The sequence below is a fragment of the Micropterus dolomieu genome, linkage group LG04 (genome assembly GCF_021292245.1).
Source record: "Micropterus dolomieu isolate WLL.071019.BEF.003 ecotype Adirondacks linkage group LG04, ASM2129224v1, whole genome shotgun sequence".
Lineage (NCBI taxonomy): Eukaryota > Metazoa > Chordata > Actinopteri > Centrarchiformes > Centrarchidae > Micropterus > Micropterus dolomieu.
The window spans coordinates 17329317-17352162 of record NC_060153.1 but is presented as its reverse complement, the minus strand read 5'-3'; the positions used below and the strand labels follow the sequence as shown (position 1 = coordinate 17352162).

At 39.7% G+C, this 22846-nt stretch overlaps 2 protein-coding genes across 6 annotated transcripts in view; one reads left to right on the top strand and one right to left on the bottom strand.

The window, feature by feature from the left end:
- LOC123970332 (phosphoinositide 3-kinase regulatory subunit 6) overlaps positions 1-22846 on the bottom strand; it is an 83634-nt gene that overhangs the window by 51999 nt on the left and 8789 nt on the right. Inside the window, exons 1-8 of one of the 2 annotated variants that reach the window (XM_046048329.1) lie at positions 22679-22764; positions 21540-21742; positions 21179-21283; positions 19735-19826; positions 19316-19384; positions 18672-18804; positions 17812-17881; positions 17462-17660 (exon numbers count right to left, since the gene is read on the bottom strand). In XM_046048329.1, coding sequence (XP_045904285.1) covers positions 17462-17660; positions 17812-17881; positions 18672-18804; positions 19316-19384; positions 19735-19826; positions 21179-21283; positions 21540-21597 — 726 coding nt within the window. In that variant the 5' untranslated portion in view covers positions 21598-21742; positions 22679-22764. Of the gene's footprint in view, positions 1-17461; positions 17661-17811; positions 17882-18671; positions 18805-19315; positions 19385-19734; positions 19827-21178; positions 21284-21539; positions 21743-22678; positions 22765-22846 lie in introns of those variants that run through there. The other variant, XM_046048328.1, reaches the window with a different exon arrangement.
- LOC123970333 (guanine nucleotide-binding protein subunit alpha-11-like) lies at positions 3887-13795 on the top strand. Of its 4 annotated transcripts, none has more exons than XM_046048332.1 (6): positions 3887-4059; positions 4344-4516; positions 8287-8471; positions 8715-8869; positions 12075-12203; positions 13510-13795. In XM_046048332.1, the coding sequence occupies exons 2-6, from the start codon at positions 4366-4368 to the stop codon at positions 13754-13756; spliced, it is 867 nt and encodes a 288-aa protein (XP_045904288.1). In that variant the 5' UTR covers positions 3887-4059; positions 4344-4365; the 3' UTR covers positions 13757-13795. The 4 variants fall into 4 exon arrangements, with proteins under 4 accessions (XP_045904288.1, XP_045904286.1, XP_045904289.1 ...); XM_046048330.1 differs by having other exon boundaries at positions 3888-4059; positions 4355-4516; XM_046048333.1 differs by lacking the exon at positions 3887-4059 and adding an exon at positions 4186-4242 and having other exon boundaries at positions 4355-4516.

Sequence of the window (22846 nt, the reverse complement as noted above, 5' to 3'; positions counted from 1 at the left end):
TTTTTTTACAGGATTAACACCTCTGTAAAACAAAGTTAACCAAGTGTCATGAAATATACATGTAGTAGATCTATAACTTTATACACTTATAGGCCTATAACACGAACAAGACCCCTCCATGCACACCTCTCTTGCTCTTTCACCTCACTTGTTTCCATGGCAGTGGATCAAGTGATCTCAATATCTGAGACCTGAAAGCCTGGACCAACCGGTTCGGGTGGCTGAGACAAAAGATTGACATCAGAATAGCAGCAGAGGAGGACAGACAAAATGCCTGTTGTACATGTCATCTCAGCTAGGAAAACACTTGCAAGGGGATCACTCTTTCCATCCTTTATACTTGTATGATTCCTACAGGCATGTGTTTGTCAGCAATGAGCTTGTGTTTTATTGGATCACTTAGTATATTTTATTACAAATGTAATGAGTGTATAATTTAGCTGTTTGTGTTTTACATAGCTGTTATATTTTTTATAACCAGATGAAAGTTTAATATTTTTAGTTAAGATTAACTAGTAAAGTTTCCAAATGTACACCAAGGAAAAAACATAACCTGGTGGATGTCTGTGAAGATTCCTGATGGAATGTAAAATTGTATCTTTCAGCATGTAGTAAATAACAATTCAGTAAAACTCCTGCGGGCCGTGATTTCACTCCAGTTTAGCTGAAACATAAGCAGGGAAGCCTCAGCCGAAACTTTATCCGCAGCGCAGCCCACTCATTCATGCTGCTGTCAAATCCAGCTGAATGAAAGAATATTAACTTCCGGTAGAAGTTTTTCAAAATAATGTTGCTTTCTGACCATGAGAAACGTTTTAGTTGAAACACAAACACATGCAGCAATAGAATAACAGATACAGAATGCAAAAAAAACAACAACACCAGCAACACAAATAAATAAATAGGTAGCAGGTAGCATCTGCCATTAGTTAGACTTTATATCCTGTAGAATGGACCACATGTAGGCTAAAGGGTTTCGATGATTCTTCCATGAAACATGATTTGTACTTTAGTCAGTCCATCATCGGTGTCAGAAATAAGCCCCCAAATAACTAAGTAACTATATGGTTGAAAGTTTAAATAATAAATAAATCTGAATGATACAGTGTCAGCATAGCATCCATCCATCCATCCATCTTCATCCGCTTATCCGGGGTCGGGTCGCGGGGAGCATAGTATCATACTGGTGTTTTCATGTCAGTGTCAAACATCAAAGACAGCATGAAACATTCAGCCATAGACGTGGGCTATTAATTTGCTGTCAATCAGCATTGCGTAGCTATTCTGTCATATTCATGTCATCCATGAATCCATCTGTAAAACTCGTGACCAGCTTGTTTACTTTTGAACATTGTGCCAGAGGAGAGTTCAGTATCAACAAAGAATAACATACTGTCTACTTCTGAACTATAACCAGTATGGAGTCAACCTACGCGTGTTGCACCTTTGGTCACAATGCAATCATTGATTTTTTACAGCTGTTAAAAATAACTAGCCTAATAGTAAAGGCAAATTATGTTTAAGAATAAGATTTAAAATAAGATTAAGATTTAAGGACATGCCTCATATTTTACAAATTGATCATGTGTTTTGCATGTAAAAACTTAATCTGTTAGCCAGAGTTGTACTGGAGAAAAGAAGAAGAGAATAATATCAAACATAATTAATGAGGATATAGGGGACACAGAGATGGTTGTAACAGGGGTCAGTTGTAAAATTTCTCAGGAACTCAGGAACTCTGTTGAGTTTAGTCCTTATTCCACATGGGGAAAAGTAGCCCCCTGTGACAGGCAAAGCCAATTTTAGAAGGTAAAAAGTTATTTTAAAACTTATTATAGCATTGCCTGCTTTGCAGTTAAACTCACTGAACTTAAATCATGTTTAATGTGTGTCTATCTATCAAGATATCTTAAATGCTAGTTGTCAGTGCGCCCACGCAAAGCTAGCGTTTCGGGATTACATACCAAGTCAATGCAAAGAGGCAAATAAATGCGAATTCTTCCTGCCAGGTAATGCGAATGAGCGACGCGAATGACGTGAACATGCACGCTTAATTTGCTTCAGTAAGTGAAACTTTTCCGACTGTTGTGTGGAGTGGACGAGGCAGAGTGGAGGGACAATAGGCCTACCTACCGCCGACTGACAGATAGGCTACTTAGAACCCATCCACACTACAGACTGTGTGGTAGGCTAGTCCGTTGTTCTTTAAAAACTGAGTTTTAAAACAAATATGATCTCAGTCCCCACCAGTGTTTTAGCTGCGTTTTAGTTGATCTCTGTCTACATTAAATCGACTGAAAACGCACATCCAGTGGCCGTTTACGTACTGGATGAGCGTGCAGGCTTAAAATGAAGCAGATGGTCTATTCCATAGTTACAGAAGATTAATTAAAGTAATGCAGGCAAAGAACCACACAAGCTTTTTTTTGCATGGACCTATAATGAGCTGGGACTGTTATTGAATGTAATACGGGAGTTAAAATTGACTGTGGTGGCTGAAAACAGACTGGAAGTTGTTGCAAAATAAACATTGACATACACAGTACAAGTGTAGGCTATGAGTGTTATATGCACAGTAGGCCAACAAAATATTTTAATAAGAACACCAAATCAAAAACTCTGTCAGTAGCATTGTGCACCAGATTCTGCTCTGAGCCCGCAGGCAGGAGGAGCTCAGTGTTAATTATTTTATTAAATTATCTTTTTATTTGTAAATTTTGAGGTTAGTAAGTTGATTTGTCTTCACTAGCGGATCTCAACCTGTCTGCTGCCACTTAGTTGCTTTGTGATACAGCTATTGTTGTACTTCACTATTAAACAAGTTAGCATAACATAGCCCTGATTGATGCAAACATCCATTAGAAAACAAGCTTTTTAAAGGTTGTTTGCTTGTTATTTAGTGGATGGAGCTGACAAAACTTAAAATCATATGTTTAACGAATCGGCATCATGATGTAGCCTAGTTATTTTGGCATCATTTTTTATCCATTTACTGCAATTAAATCACAGCTAAAATACTCTTTTTTTTTCAGCTGTTGTAAACCATGCTGTGTATACTCACGTTGTATGGGAACACTCACACATGTAGTCCAGCGATTAAACTCATGCGACTATACAGGCACGTCTGTGAACGCACCATAAACTGTAAGGTGAGCTATGGCTACAAAAATTTGGGTTGGTTGTAACAACAAGATTTTGGGTTAGTTGTAACAACAATTTAGTGTTTAGTTGTATTTACATGTTTTCTTTTAATTTCAGTAGGCTATGTGTCTGACACACACAGTAACGTTTAATTGTTTAATTATTATGTTTAAATATTAGTGTAAGACCTGTAGGCTTCTGTGTGTGGTCCCATGAGGCCCTCACTCCAGGAGTGCCATGTCTGCCATGAAAGACAAGCCACACACACACACACACACACACTAATAATAATAGTTGGTGCACATTTCCACATTTTGTTAAATTTTATTTTTATGGTCACTACTATGACTTACCAACCAACTCATATGTTACAACCATCCCTGGTCTAACCTATTTTACAACTCCGTCTTTGAGATGCTTTTAACTATATTCCATTTTCAGTAAAACCCAGCAGCATTACTAAAACTCATCACCTAAATTGTTCTTTTATGTGTAATTGTCCAAGAAAAATGTGAAATAGCAACCTCATGCTTTTATTAAATGGGCACAACGGTGTGACTTCCGGCGCTGCTGCGGTTGTTTGCCGCTCACTTTGCGGCTGCGTCGCCATGAGCGCATTCCTGTCACAGATAGTTTTAAACGGACCACAGCGGCTGCACATTCCTCCGTAGGCGCGGGGGGACTCTCCCGAGCTGCAGGACGTTTCGTGAGAGAGAGAGAGAGAGAGAGAGAGAGAGAGAGAGAGAGAGAGAGAGAGAGAGAGAGAGAGAGAGAGAGAGAGAGAGAGGCTAATGACGCTTTAGCGACAGTAGCTGTTAGCTGCAGGTGTGGACGGGGGACACGGTGGGGAATGGACCGCGAAAAGCAATCAAAGCCTGTACCTGCTCGTTCTCAGGGAGTGTGACAGTCTGACTGGAGGTGAGGAGCTTTATTGTTTTGTGTCTGTAACTTAAAAGTTTAAAACGCTGTATGCATTAACTTTATAGGCTAATGTTACTGTAAAAAGTGTGAAAAGCCATTTAAACAGCTAGTGATTGTTTCCAGCTACAGTAGCCTAAGAGTTCCGGAGGACCACAGGTGTGTTAGAACAAGTCTTTACAGGTATAATGAGTCATGTAGAAAGTAAAACAACTAATGGCCATCAAATGGACAAGGAGTTCATTCTCGGTCTTTATCGGCGCATTACAGCTGATTTTTAATAGTTTCATTTCAGAGGTTTTCGCCATGGCGGGCTCCTGGCCGTGGTGCCGCCGCACCTGTCTGTGCTGTCTGTCCGAGGAGGAGAAGAAGACCATTGCTGTGGACAAAGAGATCAAGAGGATCCTCAAGCAGCAGAAGAAGAAGGAGAGAAAGGAAATTAAAATCCTCCTGCTGGGTCAGTGACTGCACACACAGCTGTTCGTAGCCTACGTTAATGATTGCTAACTATAGGCTATATAAAATACAATGATTTAAACTGACGGTGGATGGCAATTAAATATGAGAAGACAATAAGAAACACCCTGCATACAAATTAAATCAGCTTGGTCTGTTTGGTGGCCTGCAGCCAAGTCAGAAAACTATGTAAAGCATGTGACGTGATGTGAGTATGTTAAGAATGGTCCAAGATGGGATTGGCTTTGTATGTGAAAACTACAGGGAGACACGCAGCCCAGAAACCTACAGGTGTGCTTCACAGCTGGTTTGATGACTTTAGACCTGATGACCTGATTTTGCTTTGCCACCAACTGCCAGACAGAGAGAGAGAATTTTAATGGGTGGTAAAGTAGGATTAAAGGAACATAATGCTGACACACCTCTCCTGAACCCGCCATGTTTTTGTTGTTGTCAGAGTCAGGGTCCTGGTCGGAGTCGCTGTAAGTCACCTCAGTACTGTATTCCAGGACGTCAAATTGGCCTCCTCTCCGATGTTGTGTTTAGTCCAGCCGTGTTCATTGGTTCCCTTGCCAGCTCCCCGTTGTGACGCCCATTCCGCTGCAGCTCCCAACCCCAGGCCTTCATTTTTAGTGTTTTAATTTAAGTGTCTAGGCCTATTTAGGATATTTACAGAATTATCCATACAGGTATACAGGTTGTGTTGCATGTGTGTTCATTTTTACAGATTTTACTGTTTTGTAGTCCACTAGCTATATTGTCCAGTTCCCAAAGCTGTCAGTTTTTTATATTAAATTCTGCTGATTGCAGTCAAATGCCATAGTATATTATTCTTAAAATGGAAATTATGAATGAGAAGTGTGTGTGTATGTGTGTGTGTTTTTTGAAAAAAAGGGGAAGAGAGGCTTAAACTCCCAGTGTTCAATCAATGACCTTAAATTGATGTTATTCTGTGAATTGATGTCTCTAGGCTGCATGGACATTTATGTCCTATTTTCACAGTGCATGAATAAAGATACTATTACTAGTAGAATTATTAAATCCATATACAGTTGTTGCTACACTGGCATAGATACTCACGTTACGTGCTATGTGGACAGAAAAAGCTCAAATCAATATATATATATACTACATTTAAGGAATTAATCGTTTTTACGTTACAATGTTGTCTAATCAATTAAATATAAATTAATGACAAAATAGAAGTGTCAACACAATTTTATTTTATAATTTTTGCGTTTCCTGTCCTGACAGTGGAGCCGACCTGAGAGTGGAGCCTGCACTGGAAGCGACTGCAGCTAGATACTCTTCATTGAGAAATATTCATTGAGAAAATAATTGGCTGGTTACTGACTACAAAGTCATGAACACAGGAGGTACAGAAGAATGCATCACTAAATTGAATTGGTTGATACTATAAAACAAATATTCCCATATAGTTTAGAGGGTATATTTATTTATCATTTTACAACACAGGGTTTTATAATGAGATGTTATATGAGAGCAATATGGACAACATTTATGCCCTAATAATTATCAGTGCAGTTTCTCAATGTTGATATGGAATGAAAGTATTCAAAATCATATGTTAAAACGTTTTATTGTGTTGATTATTTTTAAAATTACTTTTTGTCTGACCAAAAGTCCTAAACCCAAAGATAATAAATTATCGATAAAATAAAACACAGAAAAGTAGGAAATTTGCACATTTTAAAAACTGAAACCAGTAAATATTTATTTTACTGATAATTTAATATAATCATTAATCAATTATCAAAGTGTGGATTTATTTTGTTTTGACTGACTGTTTTTTTCAACAGTACTGTGTACCACAGCATCTTAAGATGACAGTTGTGCAGCTCCTTTCCTGCTGTTTTATTGTTTTATTGTAAAAGGTGGGCAACCTCGCCCAAAATAATTACCATCACCACCTACATTGTAAAAACTAATACATTCTTGAAACAATATTGTGAAATAGAGCAGCGCCATTATTTCCCACGTATTTAATGAGTGTGTCTTTTGTTTAGTCCTTTATCAGCAATCTAAACTAAATAAACAAGACAAGATGCATGAGGAACGAGCAAATGCACATATGTTATACACCACAGGGGCTTACCTCTTGTGCTAAACAATTTCCTGGGGGAAACCCTGCAATGATATGGAGTGACAGTAAACAATAATATTGAATTATTGGCCACTCGTACGTCCTCTCTGTAGAATGTCAGAAAACAAATGTTAGTGTACGGGAACAGGACTGTCAATAAAACATTCAGCAGTTTCCTTTGACACTACCACCGACTTAATGATATAGCCTACCAGATAACGTGACTAAATCATGACTTGAGGTCACTCTGCCGGCCTGCCTACATGTGTGAGGATACAAACCACTTGTATTAAAATGAGGCTATCAAAGAAAATAAATCAAGTCTTTCTTTTTATGTCAAACACAGGTACTTCCTTTGATTTTGACTTTAATCTCTGAGGCTGTAAAAGGAACAGTGAAGAGCAAATCGATTAGAGAAACATGCGGATCGACAGTGTCAGTCAGTGACCTACTCTGTTGTAATTTACTGTTTTTTCTTCTGGGGGTTTTAGCTCTTTAGCTTTTAGCTCAATGCCGTCCATAACTCACAGTGGCAGTGTTTTACACATGTTTTCTAAAACATTAGTCCTACATTTTGTATTTTTATTTAAAACTTTTTGAACTGAACATAGGTAACACTATTTCCATTCTCAGAGCCATTCAAGCCAATTTTGGCTCGTCATAGCAGGAAACGAACAACAACGATGGCTTGTCATTGTTATTAATGAATTTCCACTTAAGTCAACTTGAGTCAAATCTTTCTTCCAGCTGAGATATACAGGTAGACTCAATGCCCTCTAGATCACTTTTTTTGTATTAGGGGTTATTTATCTACCTTAAAGCTGCTTTATTGATTTTATTTGGCCACCTGGGGCAGTGGGATAGCTGTAAACACAACATTGGCCTTATGAAGTTGAAATGGTGAACATATTTTTTTTTTTAAAGTTTCTTTATTTACACATCCAGCAGACACAGAGCAACAATAACATTTATTTGGAGTAGTTTCTGGCAAGCAGGCTTAAGTCCAATAATTACTTACTTTGAGCTCTGTTTTTGGTCTCCACCAACTCCTGAGGGAAACATCTGGCTCTTTAGATGTTAAGTGCTATGTTCACCAGCTAGTCACTAACTTTGTCTGTTTTTTGGTGCTGGGCAGATAGCGTACATTGTGTTTGTCACAGCCGTCTGCTGCTGCTGGAAAGAATGTTAATGAGAGTGGTGAGACTGAACCAAAACTGTAAAGTTTTGGGCCTTAAAACAAAAACAGTGAGCTGAAATATGCTAAAGCGGTCTGCAGAGATGAGGGGATAGACACTTCTCTGCGGGTTCATCGCTATGAGCAGAATTTAGTTCGAATTTCAGACTATTTAGCGCTAGAAAAACTGGAACCGTTTTAAATCGTCTTTATCTATTTGTTTCATAAACCACTTTTTCCATCAACCACAGTTAAGGTTGTTATGACAAACACATTCACACATACGGGCATTTTAGAGTTTTCAGATCACTCTACCTGCATGGGTTTGGACATTGGGAGGAAATAAACCCATGAAGACACAGGTAAAACATGATAAACCAAGGACGTTAATGCATTGAGGCAGCAGTACTAACTTCTGAGCTGCCCGTACTCGTAATTGTACTTTATACAATACTTTTTATTAATTATTATTTACCCCATTTGTTGCCTTCAGGTACTGGGGAGAGCGGAAAAACCACCTTCATTCGTCAGATGAGGATCATCCACGGACGAGGCTTCTCAGAAGAGGAGAGGAAGTCCTTCTCCAAATGCATCTTCCAGAACATCTTCACAGCCATGAAGGCCATGACAGGAGCCATGACCACACTCAACATCCCCTACTCCAACCCAGAGAACGAGGTAGACTTGCACGCATGCGTACCTCCACCAGCATAAACACACACGGATGCGCCAAGTTACACATGAACGCATTCACTCACAAACAGACCTTGGCCGGGCATCAGGGCAAGTCCACTCACTGTAGTCATGTTGTAGTCTAGAAGCAGGCAGTATTGCCATGAAAGATTAATAGACTTATTAAACACTCAAGTTTCAGTACAGCACAAAATCTTCTAACACACTGAGTCTCTCGCTATCTTTCAGATCTACTCCAAGTGGCTGCAGGATGTGAACACAGTGCAGATCAACCAGCTGGAGAGGGGCTACGTTGACGCAATCCGCCGCCTCTGGGCAGACTCGGGCATCCGGGTCTGTTATAGCCGTCGCTGCGAGTACCAGCTCCTGGACTCCACAGAATAGTGAGTAGCTGTAATGCAGTGGAAGCTGATGCTCTCTACACTGTAACACACCCCGAGTCAGGGCTGGGAATCAGAGGGTATCACATGCTAAACACTGTCATAGCAAGTTGTCAACTGTTATCACAACACAGGAATCTATGAAAGACGGCGTTTTGCAATAAAGGGAATCACAGCATCTTAAAATTAAATGAAAAAAATACTAAGATTTACTTGAGCAAAAAGTCTATATGTATTTACTGCACACTTTAAAGCACATTATGTTTTACTTAAGAGACGATTGAGATTAAACAATTTTAAACAGTTTTAGTGGTTTCAAAGAGTATATTATTATGCATGCATTATGCATTATGTTACTAATTATTATGCAACTAACGTTCATTTTCATTATGGATTAAATATTTTTTTATTTCATTTCATTTTTTTCTATTAATCATTCAATCTATGAAATGTCAAAGAAATTTGAAAAAATCCTAATGAAAACTGCCCATAGCCCATGTTAGTGTCTTTAAATTGGTTGTTTTGTCTGGCCAAAAGTTCAAAACAAAAGGATATTTATTTTACCATCATATAAGACAAAGAAAAGCAGCAAATTCTTACATTTGAGAAGCTGGAACCAGCAATATTTCATATATTTGCTTGAAAATTATAATATACTACGCACAATACTACGCACAAAAAGTAAGGAAATTTGTACTTGGTAGAATTATTCTACCAAAGTATTTTGGTAGAATAATCTACCAAGCACATAACCCACATTCTCAGCTCTGCTGCTCATCCCACAAATACATATTCCTTACAAATGGGGCACCATTTAAAAGGGACGTAAACAGGCTAAAGATTTATTGCCAAAAATCATTGTTACAACAAAGAAATACTCTATCAAACACAAATTTCCTTACTTTTTGTCCATAGGTTATTATCAAAGTAGATTTTTTTGTTGTCTGCATGGGCTGATAGCACAAGAATAAGACCTTTGAACACAAACAGCAACATCATTCTAATATCAAACAGGCATAAACCAAATAGGCTGAAATTCCACAAAGCACAACGGTTCCAGAAGTTAAATACTATATCCATAGTAAAGTACAACTGCAGTAATAATGTTACAATTTGTGAAAGAGAACGTGTGGCGACATACTGCATTATTTGTACCAAAACTCATGGCTGTCTAGACAGGTTTTAAGGGGTCACTGTGTAATATTTAGGAGGATCTTTGGACAGAAATGCAATATAATGACCTTACATAATGAAATGTTATGTTTTTATTACCTTAGAATGAGCCATTTCTATCTACATACACTGCGGGTCCTCTTACATGGACGTCGCCATGTTTCTACAGTAGTCCAAACGGTCAAACAACACTCTACACAGTGCGTTTTGTCACTACTTTGAATATGTACAAAGACGAATATGAACAAGAACAATTTACGTTACTTGTACTAGTAGTAGAAGTTGTCTGGTTTATTAGAAGTAAGAAAAGATGAGGAATTTGGACAAACTGAGGCCGACACGTATTATGTAGCACAAAGCTGACAGAGCGTGTCGGCAACCGTAGCTTCTACGTGCTTGAAAAGGGAGGGGTGAGCAGTGACTTATGGTGCATTCATATGTTGTCGGAATAATCAGTATCTTTTTTTCCTCCTTAAATCTTTATTGCACAAAGAGAAAAAAAGTGTACATGGAATATAAATAAGAATACTGAACTTTGTATACTGAACAAAATTATGACATTGCATAAAGATATTCTGCAAATAATTTGTCATGGTTATAAAGGTTAGTTTGCTGTCCATGTAGAGTGAACTAGATGTCTGCATGTTAGGTAAAGGTACTTTATTGTCACATAAACATACATGTTGTAAAATTCATTCTCTGCATTTAACCCATCCCTCAAGGGAGCAGTGGGTAGCCGCTGTGCAGTGCCCGGGGATCAACTCCAGATCTATGTCAGTGTCTGGTCAATGGCACCGACTGAAGAAACCTAACATAACATTTATATGCTCTGATAATCCAACACATCTTTGTAGTAGCATCCATGTTGATTCCACATTCCGATTTAAGAGCACATGAACATACACTGAAGTCGGAAGAACGACTTCACAACTCGGGAAATGGGACCATCCGTGGAGCATGTGAATGCACTGTGAGCCCCTGGTTGCAATTTGCAACCCTCACCACTAGATGCTACTAAAATGTGCACACTGAACCTTTAAGCTTCTATTCCTGTAGAATTTTTTAAATGAAAAAGTATGGAGGGCTGGAGAAGCGATGTGTGTGTGATGTGTTTTTATATTCTCATTATGTGAAAGCATGTTTTTATTTTGTCCTACATCAGTTTTCTTTTTCGTTAATTTCTGTGATCTCAAGAAAAAATCTTTTCAGACATTATCTTAAAATAATGGGAAATGTCTCTCTTGGTATAGCCACATTTTTTTTGCCCTGTTAAAATTTTTTTCTGACCCCTCTCAGATTTTTAAATATATCCCTTTATTAATGTGTTTAAATAATTTTTGCCTTTATTTCAGCCCCACACTTGATTCTCATTGTGGTGCTTAGAATAAGTTTCCTACTTTGTATTTAGCAGTGAGACCACTGGAGGGGGCTAGTTCTTTACCAACTGTACTGTTTTTCAGCAATGTTAAAACCACCAGTTGATCAAGGAGTATTTGAGGGAAAACAGCCACCTGTCTGTGAGAACTCATCTTTTAAACTGAAACCATAAGAATTCATCATACAGAGTTACCCTCACACCTGTGTCTTTGTAATCAACTTGAATACATTCAACATAGTAGAGCCTCACCCTCAAAGTATCTGATGTGTCACAGAACAAAGGCTTGGTTCAGCCTGCCTCTGTTTTCTCCCTTTTCTATTGCTGTTCTCTTCTGTGTTTACCCAGTAGCTCAATCATCATGGTGTGTGCGTGATAAGAGACAGGCAGTCAACATTAGCTAATGACAGCTTTTATCAGCACGAGCCATAAAGCCGTCATCTGTACACAGGGTCATATGGATTCTATCCACTCCCTTTTTCTATCTTTAATCACTGTTTTTCTTTTATCATCATTAGTTCATCATATTTCTTGTGTCACTTCAGTTTGTTTTACATGTCTGTATGGAATGTAAACAGCAATGTGTTAGCACAGGTCAGAAACAGACTTTTTGGCACCATAGTTAAACTTTCTCTCTCTTTTTCTTCTTCTCTATTTCAGCTACATGAATAACCTGGACCGCATCTCCGCCCCAGACTACATCCCCACAGAACAGGATGTGCTGCGAGTTCGATTCCCCACCACAGGCATCCACGACTATTCCTTCACCATCAAGACCATCACACTAAGGTAAGGAGGCACAGATCTAATACCGACACTATTCACTGCACTGTGAAAAAAAATAGGCTACTATTGACGCTCGCAGAGGCGTTGTCTGGTCAAGCCTGTTTGGATGCGATAGGATCAAATATCTTTTTGCGTACAAAGCCCCTGCTGGGAAGAGAGGTGGCGAGGCATCTGGTTTTATTTTGAACACCAGTTGTTATCATTTCTTTCCAGGACCAGAGGGGGGTGAGTGCAGCTAGGCAGACAAAGATCAATGTTCAACTTAAGAGGAACATTGTGTTCCCAAATGAACTGACACCTACTCTTAATCCATAAGGTGTAGCCAGAAATAAAACAACCTGAACTGAGGAAAAGGATAATCGTGGTTCTTTGATGACAAAATTAAATACAGACTATTTTTTGGTAATAATACAAAAATAATTTGAATGTTCACAACCAAATTTTCAGACCTTCATTGTTTACAACAGAATGAATAAATAACAGAAACAGTTGCCAAATAATACTGGAGAGAAAATACTAATGAGAGAGTTCAGGCCGTTGAGACAAAGCTAAAAAATTTACAAACTTCAACACATCAACATTAAATAACCATTCCAATTTATTTTTCATTGTCTAGTGTCGAAACATTTAACAATGACTAAAAGGTTAAAGCTCTGACTTTCAAGTTTAGTTTGAGGTTGTTCCGTCCATATTGGATGAACAGGGGAGAAATGTACAGAACCAAAATAACAGAAAATATGTCAGTGTAAATACTTGCTGCCCTGCATATAACTTATGTATGTCAATTTGAAGAGCATAATGCCTGGTACAGATTTTAACAACATGGGAGAATTAACTAATTGATTGGAGGCTTCCCGATTTCAAATCATAAATTTAAATCGGTATGCCTCCAATCCAGTTGGTGACCTTAACATTATGTCTGTAAACCCCTAACACAACACGATCATTTGGGCCAATAATCTGTTCTGACTGGCCTCGGATCGGGAACACCCCCGCGATTGTCCGGATGGGCGAATCTGACCCAAAATCTTCTTAATCTTGTTCTTTAATTATTCTCTAGTGTGTGGCCATAATTAGCTGGTATTGACTGGTTGCCAGTTTGAATCCTTGTTGCAGGTGTTAGTGAGCATGTTCTTCCCCTGCTAGTTACTGTTAGGAGACTCTTTAGCAAGGCAGTTGACCTTTAATTGTTCCAGGTCAATACTGAACAGACAGCAATAAAAACCTGACCTTTATGAGGACCTTAATGTTTTTTCCTTCCTTCCTTCCTTTGTTCCCTCCTTCCTTCCTCTGCCCTGCTCCCTGACAGGATTGTGGACGTGGGTGGACAGAAGTCGGAACGTCGGAAGTGGATTCACTGTTTTGAAAACGTCACCTCCCTCATCTTCCTGGCCTCCCTCAGCGAGTATGACCAGGTCCTGGAGGAGAGAGAAACCATTGTAAGTGTGTACTTGTCTTTTCACAGATGTGTCTACGTATCCCCCACTCGGTCTACCACTGCAGAAGGTGGACAGAATAAAAGAAACAACCTCAAGATAAAGGATTTTCTAAGTTAATGTTAGTAGTGCCCCTGACAAAGGCAGCCTGACAGGTGAGTTGTTAAGTTGAACGCCAGTTAAGAGGTAACTATGGTATTTAGTTAATATTCCAATAGTCTATTGGTTGCAAAAACAACAAACATTTTGTAATAATACTATATACATCCATCAATCCGAACTAACTTAAGTACAGTATTGTCAATCAAATGTACTTAGGGCCCGATTTACTAATATCCCCAGTAATTGCGCGTGCAATTGTAGTACCTTTTATACGTAGGTGATTAACTAAGAATTATTGCATAGATGACAACAGGCGCAAACACAATGGAGGAGGTGGCAGTGTTTAAATGAGGGTTTTGCGTGTTTTAATTATTTCTGCCATGGAGAGTCGGGAGGGAAAGCAGCCACTGCGTAAAAACTGTTTGTTTCATTCAATGCGACAGTATGTCTAAATCGTATGTACCTGACCATCCTGCCTGAGATTGCAGGCTACTCGGGACAGCACACCTGAAAAACCGCTCTGGGAAACCCCATTAGAAACAGATACAGTTTGCTGGAATGACCCAGACGTGAGGAAATGCCAGCAGGTTGTGCTTCATCCAGCCACAGGGAACAATCACCGACTGTCCGCAGTGTGCCCGGTCGCTCCGAGATCTCCTGTCCCTGGCCCTGTACGCCCCATTCCCTCTCCGATACCTACCATGGGTTGTGTCGCTATTACGACCACCGCGCTGTGAACAGTTTGTGATCGTTCCCTCTGGCTGGATGAATTTTATGCGTGATGCATTTACTACTGCAGCTGGGGGTTCTCCTCAGCGCCATGCAACTATCTAAATTCATCCATCTCACAGAGAAAAGAAGTCAGGTCGAAATGAAATTTGCTTTTTTTGGCATGAATGTTAAAACAACAGTATTGCCAAATCTAAAGGAAAATACAAAAAAATTATTCATTTCATATAGTTCATGTCTCCTTTTCAGAAGCCATCTCTGCGCAACATTTGGCGGTTTGCACCTTCCTTTCAAACATACAGTGAGGAAAATAAGTATTTGAACACCCTGCTATTATTAGTTCTCCCACTTAGAAATCATGGAGGGGTCTGAAATTGTCATCGTAGGTGCATGTCCACTGTGAGAGACATAATCTAAAAAAAAAAAATCCAGAAATCACAATGCATGATTTTTTAACTATTTATTTGTATGATATAGCTGCAAATAAGTATTTGAACACCTGAGAAAATCAGTGCTAATATTTACAGTAGCCTTTGTTTACAATTACAGAGGTCAAACGTTTCCTGTAGTTTTCCACCAGGTGGGAATTTGGGCCCACTCCTCCACACAGATCTTCTCTAGATCAGTCAGGTTTCTGGGCTGTCGCTAAGAAACACAGAGTTTGAGCTCCCTCCAAAGATTCTCTGTTGGGTTTAGGTCTGGAGACTGGCTAGGCCACGCCAGAACCTTGATATGCTTCTTACAGAGCCACTCCTTGGTTATCCTGGCTGTGTGCTTCGGGTCATTGTCATGTTGGAAGACCCGGCCTCGACCCATCTTCAATGCTCTAACTGAGGGAAGGATGTTGTTCCCCAAAATCTCGCAATACATGGCCCCGGTCATCCTCTCCTTAATACAGTGCAGTCGCCCTGTCCCATGTGCAGAAAAACACCCCCAAAGCATGATGCTACCACCCCCATGCTTCACAGTAGGGATGGTGTTCTTGGGATGGTACTCATCATTCTTCTTCCTCCAAACACGGTTAGTGGAATTATGACCAAAAAGTTCTATTTTGGTCTCATCTGACCACATGACTTTCTCCCATGACTCCTCTGGATCATCCAAATGGTCATTGGCAAACTTAAGACGGGCCTTGACATGTGCTGGTTTAAGCAGGGGAACCTTCCGTGCCATGCATGATTTCAAACCATGACGTCTTAGTGTATTACCAACAGTAACCTTGGAAACGGTGGTCCCAGCTCTTTTCAGGTCATTGACCAGCTCCTCCCGTGTAGTTCTGGGCTGATTTCTCACCTTTCTTAGGATCATTGAGACCCCACGAGGTGAGATCTTGCATGGAGCCCCAGTCCGAGGGAGATTGACAGTCATGTTTAGCTTCTTCCATTTTCTAATGATTGCTCCAACAGTGGACCTTTTTTCACCAAGCTGCTTGGCAATTTCCCCGTAGCCCTTTCCAGCCTTGTGGAGGTGTACAATTTTGGACAGCTCTTTGGTCTTGGCCATGTTAGTAGTTGGATTCTTACTGATTGTATGGGGTGGACAGGTGTCTTTATGCAGCTAACGACCTCAAACAGGTGCATCTAATTTAGGATAATAAATGGAGTGGAGGTGGACATTTTGAAGGCAGACTAACAGGTCTTTGAGAGTCAGAATTCTAGCTGATAGACAGGTGTTCAAATACTTATTTGCAGCTGTATCATACAAATAAATAGTTAAAAAATCATACATTGTGATTTCTGGATTTTTTTTTTAGATTATGTCTCTCACAGTGGACATGCACCTACGATGACAATTTCAGACCCCTCCATGATTTCTAAGTGGGAGAACTTGCAAAATAGCAGGGTGTTCAAATACTTATTTTCCTCACTGTATATATATATATCTCCTGGCCTTCATTCAAGATGTTTCACATGACAAGTACATAAACTATTTTTAATTCAGCAGCTAAAACTCAAAAATGTACTGCCATCACCCACCACAAACCTAACCTGACAATATCATGTTCTACTAATGCTACTCTCAAGCTCATGAATCATTCTAGTAAGTACTTAAAATCACTTAAAAACATAACTTAAAACATGCTCTACATGTATTTCACTGTACACAGAGGTCATTGAGTTTCTTCGAATTGCAAAAATCAGAATTTGCAATTGTGCACTCACATGGGAAAAATATGCAATATTGATAAAATTAAAGAGAAGAAAAACAACAGGGAGTCATATGAAAAAGTATTTTACAACTCTATTCACAAAAAAGGTTATACATTGCATTGTTTTAGATACTGATACTTGATAGATGTTTCAGGAAACAATTCAAAATCAATTTCCAGCTATATTTCAACATTGTGCAGATAAAGGTCAATTCTGATAGCCTTTACTTTTTCAAGATATTCAGCTGTTTTCCTTGCAATATCACAGATCTAAACACTTTCAGCAGCCCCCTGCCATTCAGTGGTGATGAGGAAGGAGGTATCACGTGAAAAAGTAAAGTCAGAGCACATCATCTTTTCAATGAATCTTGCAGCTTGAAGCCCCACCAATCACTGAACAGAATGAGGTTTGCTCTTCCCATCGTCTACTTGCTTTCTCAGATATATTCAGAAATGGATTTCAGCACATAATGACAAAGAAGCTTCCTCCAGAGAAGCTCCAACTTCAGAAGCAAAGACAAAAGACAGCTCAGAAAATGATGCATTTGACCAATCAGGTGGATTAAGTGTTAATGTGTCTTGTGCATGGTAGTGCACACTTACTGAAGCTGAAGCAAACTTTGTGGGTCTAAGTAGAAAAGAGAATTTGGAAAGCATTCGGACAAGACAAGTGCAAAATAGGCCAGACAAACCTGTGGTCAACTGAAAAGAACAAGACAGAGAGAGCAGAGAAACCAAGCACACCTCTATAGTTGTCACAACAGTGACAACTATAGAGGTCTGAGGACTTGAAAGAGAAGGCAATACGTGAGTGCAACTGTACAGTACTGGGCAGTCCCACTGACCTTTAGGGCTCGAGCCAGTTTCGGCCCGTGGCACTGCTCTTCTCCTAAAGCAGCCTGTATGGAGTGTTGGACCACGCTGCATATGTGATCTAGAGGATTTAGAGATCCACCTGAAGCTGAAGTGGACGCATCGATATCACCCAAGAGGACTTGTCCCAGAGAATCAGAGAAAACTTCTGGGTCAGCCAGCACAAAGACCCTGCAGGGATTTATATGACAGACCTGAGTGACGGACAGGGAAGGCAGTTCGACTACACAAAATACATCCATAATATAAGCCACTGTAAATTATCAATTTGGCTTTTATTTGTACTCTCAGTAAGGTGATTAAATTTTTATTTATGACTTACCTCTCCTGAAACGGATGGTGTTCATTTTTTAGTCTCTGCTCTGCAGTGACCATCCTTTGGTACATCAGACCTGTGGATCAAACTGGCATTTAATGACAATATATGGTTCCACATACTCGTACAGATCAGGTGACGCGTGCCTGATGAATAGACGGTTCATTTAACAACCAAAGAAACAATGTTCTGTCATCTGGTCTGCAAGGTCTTTAGTATGAGCTGGCGTCAGTCAGTCAATTTTCTATGCCTATCTGGCAACCGCCATCAGTCAGGTTTGGCTACATTTGTCATCTTCTGTCATTGTTTTCATTAAAAATAAATCATTACAATTACAAAGCATGTGTTGTCTGCCAAACACGCTTTCTTTCTAAGACACATAGGATATAATTCCAACAGTATGAGTAACAACACAGATAATTCATGTTTTGATCAACCCATCTGAAGGATTGGTCTTTGTGGGAAATGACAGCCTACAATCACGTCATCATGACAAAACGCCTCTGAATAAACATCATTGTCATCATTATTATCTCCTGCTTATTGAACCACATCCAAATTGTGTGTTCAGCTAGTGGACAATCAAACACTAGGCTTCTTTTTCCTTTGCTGTTAGAGAAAGGTCGGGAGTAGGGACGGACTGATATCAATGTTAGTCAGTCGATAAAATGAACAGCATAGCTATGAATGCAAATTTAATAGAACAGTGCATAAAAAGTGTTAAAAACAATTGCAATTGTTTAAATATTATAATGTTTTAGCCACTGGAGCTGCTTCAAGCCGGTTGTTCTGAAGCGCTGAAGGAAATGAATCACCTCTTGTTTTAAAATTTAGTCTGCAATGTCATGCTGAGAGTTGAATACTACCTGGAATGAAGCGCTCAGTTTTTATCTGTCTCGTGTAACTTAGGCCCACGGTGCAGTAGGGATGGGGGTATGTCAGGAGTCTCTTGCAAATGTCGTAAACCCGCTTGTACAGCTCATCTGGAATGTAGGCTGTCTGGAATATCAATAACCATACAGGTTACAGGTTACAGCTCATACATTTTACAGTTAGTAAATTGTTATTTTTCAGCTTTCTGGGTGTTCACTTCCTTGTTGGCATTTGTTCCTGGAATGAAAATGCATTCCATCTCCTATGTGGTACTATTTGCAGTGACAACGCCTTAAAAACAATGTCAGTCTTGCCAATTTGGGGATTTATGTTTTTTATATTTAAGGCAGTATGGCTAAGCCTCTGGTGTCAATCAGGCCAACAAGATATATTCAGAGGTGGTACAGTGTAGTTATACCCCCAAACAGGACTAGAAGAACTGGAGACAGTAATGCTGCAGGAATTTACTATTCAGTATGGCTCTAAAAAACCTGATAAAGTGAAAATTCATATGCATTTAATATTATGGGGGGACTGGGTGATGAGGGAAGACAGTGTGAAAAAAAGGAGAGAGAGATAGAGTTTTTTTATATATTGGTCTGAGGCAGCTTTTCACAATGTGGCAGGAATACTGTACCTGAATGATAGCATACATCAGCGTGTGGAGCAGAGGGATGATGCATTTGCGCGAGTCCCATCTCTCAGCCTGCACAAAAAACACACACTATGTCAGGACTCCACTCCACCAAGTCAATCGACAGAAAAACCATCAGCTTCTTCAAAGCGAATATTTGGTGCTTTTGTGTGTTTTTAGGCATGTTTCATAGACCAAACAAATTGTTCATTGGCTGAAAAAATTGCTGGCTAAGCAATCGATAATGAATAAGGTTCATGGTTAGTAAATTAAAGTCCAAAGTACATATTAAATCATTCACATGACGCAAGCCAACCACAACATTTTCAGAGACATTTTCCAAGCCTGATTGGGGTTGGTGAAGTACTCCTTTAAAATTGGAGTTAAAACGTGTCAGCAGTGCAACTGCTGATATCAAGTACCTTCTCCAGCTCTTTTATCAGCACCCATACAAGAGATAAGCTGTTGGCAGGATTGTTTTGAACCTTCTTATGAAGCGTCCATCTCAGCATGCCTGCACACACACAGATAAAGACACAAGCCATTAACATGCAAGATTTCCACAGGACTAACACAAACTTGCTTAATGTGTCACACTTTTCCCCATTACAGTGCTAATTCTGTCTGATGACTACAACTTAACAGCCCTCATACTGCTGACGCAGCTAAATATTCCACAGTGTGATTAACACAAGCAGCGTTGGCTTTGTTAAATATCTGTTGAGACCGGAAAGGTTTGCGGGGTGGATACAGAAAATCACAGAAACAAATTAAGTTTTTTGACATCTAATCCCCACTAGAGCACTGCGCTCCCAGAATGCAGGGTTACTTGTGGTTCCTAGTCTCCAAAGGTAGAACGGGAGCCAGAGCGTTCAGCTATCAAGCTCCTCTCCTGGAGAATCAGGTTCCAGTTTGGGTTCAGGAGGCAGACACCATCTCCACATTTCAGAGAAGGCTTAAGACTTTCCTCTGATAAAGCTTACAGTTAGGGCTGGCTCAGGTGAGCTCTGAACCATCCCTTACTTATGCTGCTAGACTGAAGGGGGGGTTCCCATGATGCACGGAGCTCCTCTCTCCTCTCTCCTCCTCTCACTCTCCTTCTACCTTCTCCTAATGCATATTACTAACTCGACTTTACCATAGTCTTGTGCTTTCTCGTCCCTCTCCTCTCTCCTCCTATCACTTTCTGCAGGTGTTTCTGGCTCTGGAGCTGTGGAGTCTGGATCTGTGGCTGCAAGTCACCTGCTGCCTTCCTGTTCCAGCACAATAACCGCTGCTACAATTATTACTAGTCTTATTACTATAATCATTATTATTACTACAATTATTACCATGCTTGCTCATGGTGGGAATTGTCGGGTCTCTGTAAATAATATTACAAAAAGTACAGTCTAGACCTGCTCTATATGAAAAGTGTAATGAAATAACTTCTGTTATGAATTGGGGTTATATGAATAAAATTGAATTGAATTGTTTATATACTGGACTGTTGTCAATGTGTGTGTTCAATTCCCACTACCACCAATGTGTCCCTTAGCATGGCACTTAAACCCTAGTTGTTCCAGAGGTATACGACTGCTGGAACACCTAGGGTTGTAGGGTCGCTTTGGTTACAAGCTTCAGCTAAATGAGTAATTTTATTTCATAAAGTCGGTCCTTTTACCATCGCCACTTCTCTATACCATAACAATAAAGTTAAGAACAAGTAATATAATCAGATGATGTTGTTTGTAAGAGTTCGTATAGGCCTATTACGTGTGAGCAAAGCCAACAGCAAAGTCAGATAAAACCACATGCTAAGAAAATAATCTTCGTATCCTAATATATATACTTTATTTCAGTGTGTTGTAGTAGATCATATTGTACCTTTGTTGAAACTGTCTGGGGGCTGCAGGCTGTCCGTTTCTCTGGGCAGCACAGCCTGGATGTTGCGGTAAAGCTCTGCCTCTGGAACTGTGGGGGAGCAGTCAGCTGACAAAGTAGAGAGGTTTAAGTCTGACTGATATATCTCCATAGATAGATATAGATAGAGATAGATATATATATATATATATATATATATATATATATATATATATACACACAAAAATGTACAATACAAATACAAATGTGAGTACAATGGGTGTTTACCAGTGTGTGTGTGTGTGTGTGTGTGTGTGTGTGTGTGTGTGTGTGTGTGTGTGTGTGTGTGTGTGTGTGTGTGTGTGTGTGTGTGTGTTGTATGTACCTGTTTGCTCCATGCTACACACACTGTTCGAGTTATCCCAGGGGGCCTTGCTGGTCATGTCTCACATGCATTGTGGGTCTATAAACTATAATCAGGAAGAAGACATGGACAGGAAGTGTCCTGTTCTGTCATGTCCGAGGTCAGACACCAAGTGGATGGTAAGCCTCTCACTGACAGTAAATGTGGGTCAGCGATTCGTAGATCTGTAAGATAGATTGAATGACATAATTTCAAACTCTCTCTGTTCACAGTCTGGTGGGCTGAAAATAATACCATCTCTAAGTGTTTCTCATTTTTGTATATGCGTGTGAAACATAGTGCCTCCAGTTGACATTTATTCCAGTGTGTTTACCCACACAAACACCTACAGACAGACAGACATACACGCACACACAAACACACAAACATGTAGTCTACCACAGGTAACAGAAGGTGCAGTGGTCCCACACAGACCCTCCCCAACAATCTAAAAAAGTGTTCCTATAACCAAAATAACTTCAACCCACGTCCCAAAACAGGTTTATGAGTCACCTCTCAAATCTCCACAACACAAATTAGTGGTCAAATTTGGCCAAATATACCCAAAAAAAGAGTCTCCTTTATGGCACTTAAGATCCTTTATGGTGAAATTTTTATAGGCTATCCAACATAAATGAAATGTGCAACTATCAAAGCCACAACAAACAGTAATTGCCATTTCCTGCAGCATTAATAAATACACAGAAAGTGTTTTGTAAAACATAGAGTGGATGAAACCTTTTATTTCTTTTCAGGCTTTGGTCCTTTTTGGCCAAATTCTTTAAAAAAAACTCTGATACTCTGCTCTCAACATACTGACCGTAACTCATCCGTTTATGACCACTATGAAGCTGATGGCAACCTCAGTGTAAAACAAACACCAGAAATGTCTCACAACATTGTAAGAACCCCGAGTCATAGAAACAAGGCATGTCCCAAACAGGCTGAAACCAAACGTTTTTGTTTAATGGAACTTGTTAGTTAACTTCTTAGCCACCCTGCACCCACTTGTAGCACCCCACGAGGCAATAAAACTACCATACTCATCCATATACTGTTGCTAACGTTTACCAAGTCAAAGCTTAACAGGTGTAAAGTAGAATAATATTGCATAAACTTACCATGCTCTGTACAGGCACGGACCAAACAGTCCCTCAGGTCTATTACATCCACACACTAGGCTCGGTGTACTGAAACTAACAAGTGTGTGACAGAGATGGAGAGAGAGAGAGCGAGTCACAGTCAAGTGAGCACATCAATTCATTGCTGAGTGTATTTCCTCTTGTGAA

Coding starts and splice junctions, on each gene's coding strand:
- LOC123970333 (XM_046048332.1), top strand. CDS start 4,366: ATGGCGGGCTCCTGGCCGTGGTGCCGCCGCACCTGTCTGTGCTGTCTG. Junction 4,517..8,286: donor AATTAAAATCCTCCTGCTGG/GTCAGTGACTGC, acceptor TGTTGCCTTCAG/GTACTGGGGAGAGCGGAAAA. Junction 8,870..12,074: donor CTCCTGGACTCCACAGAATA/GTGAGTAGCTGT, acceptor TCTCTATTTCAG/CTACATGAATAACCTGGACC.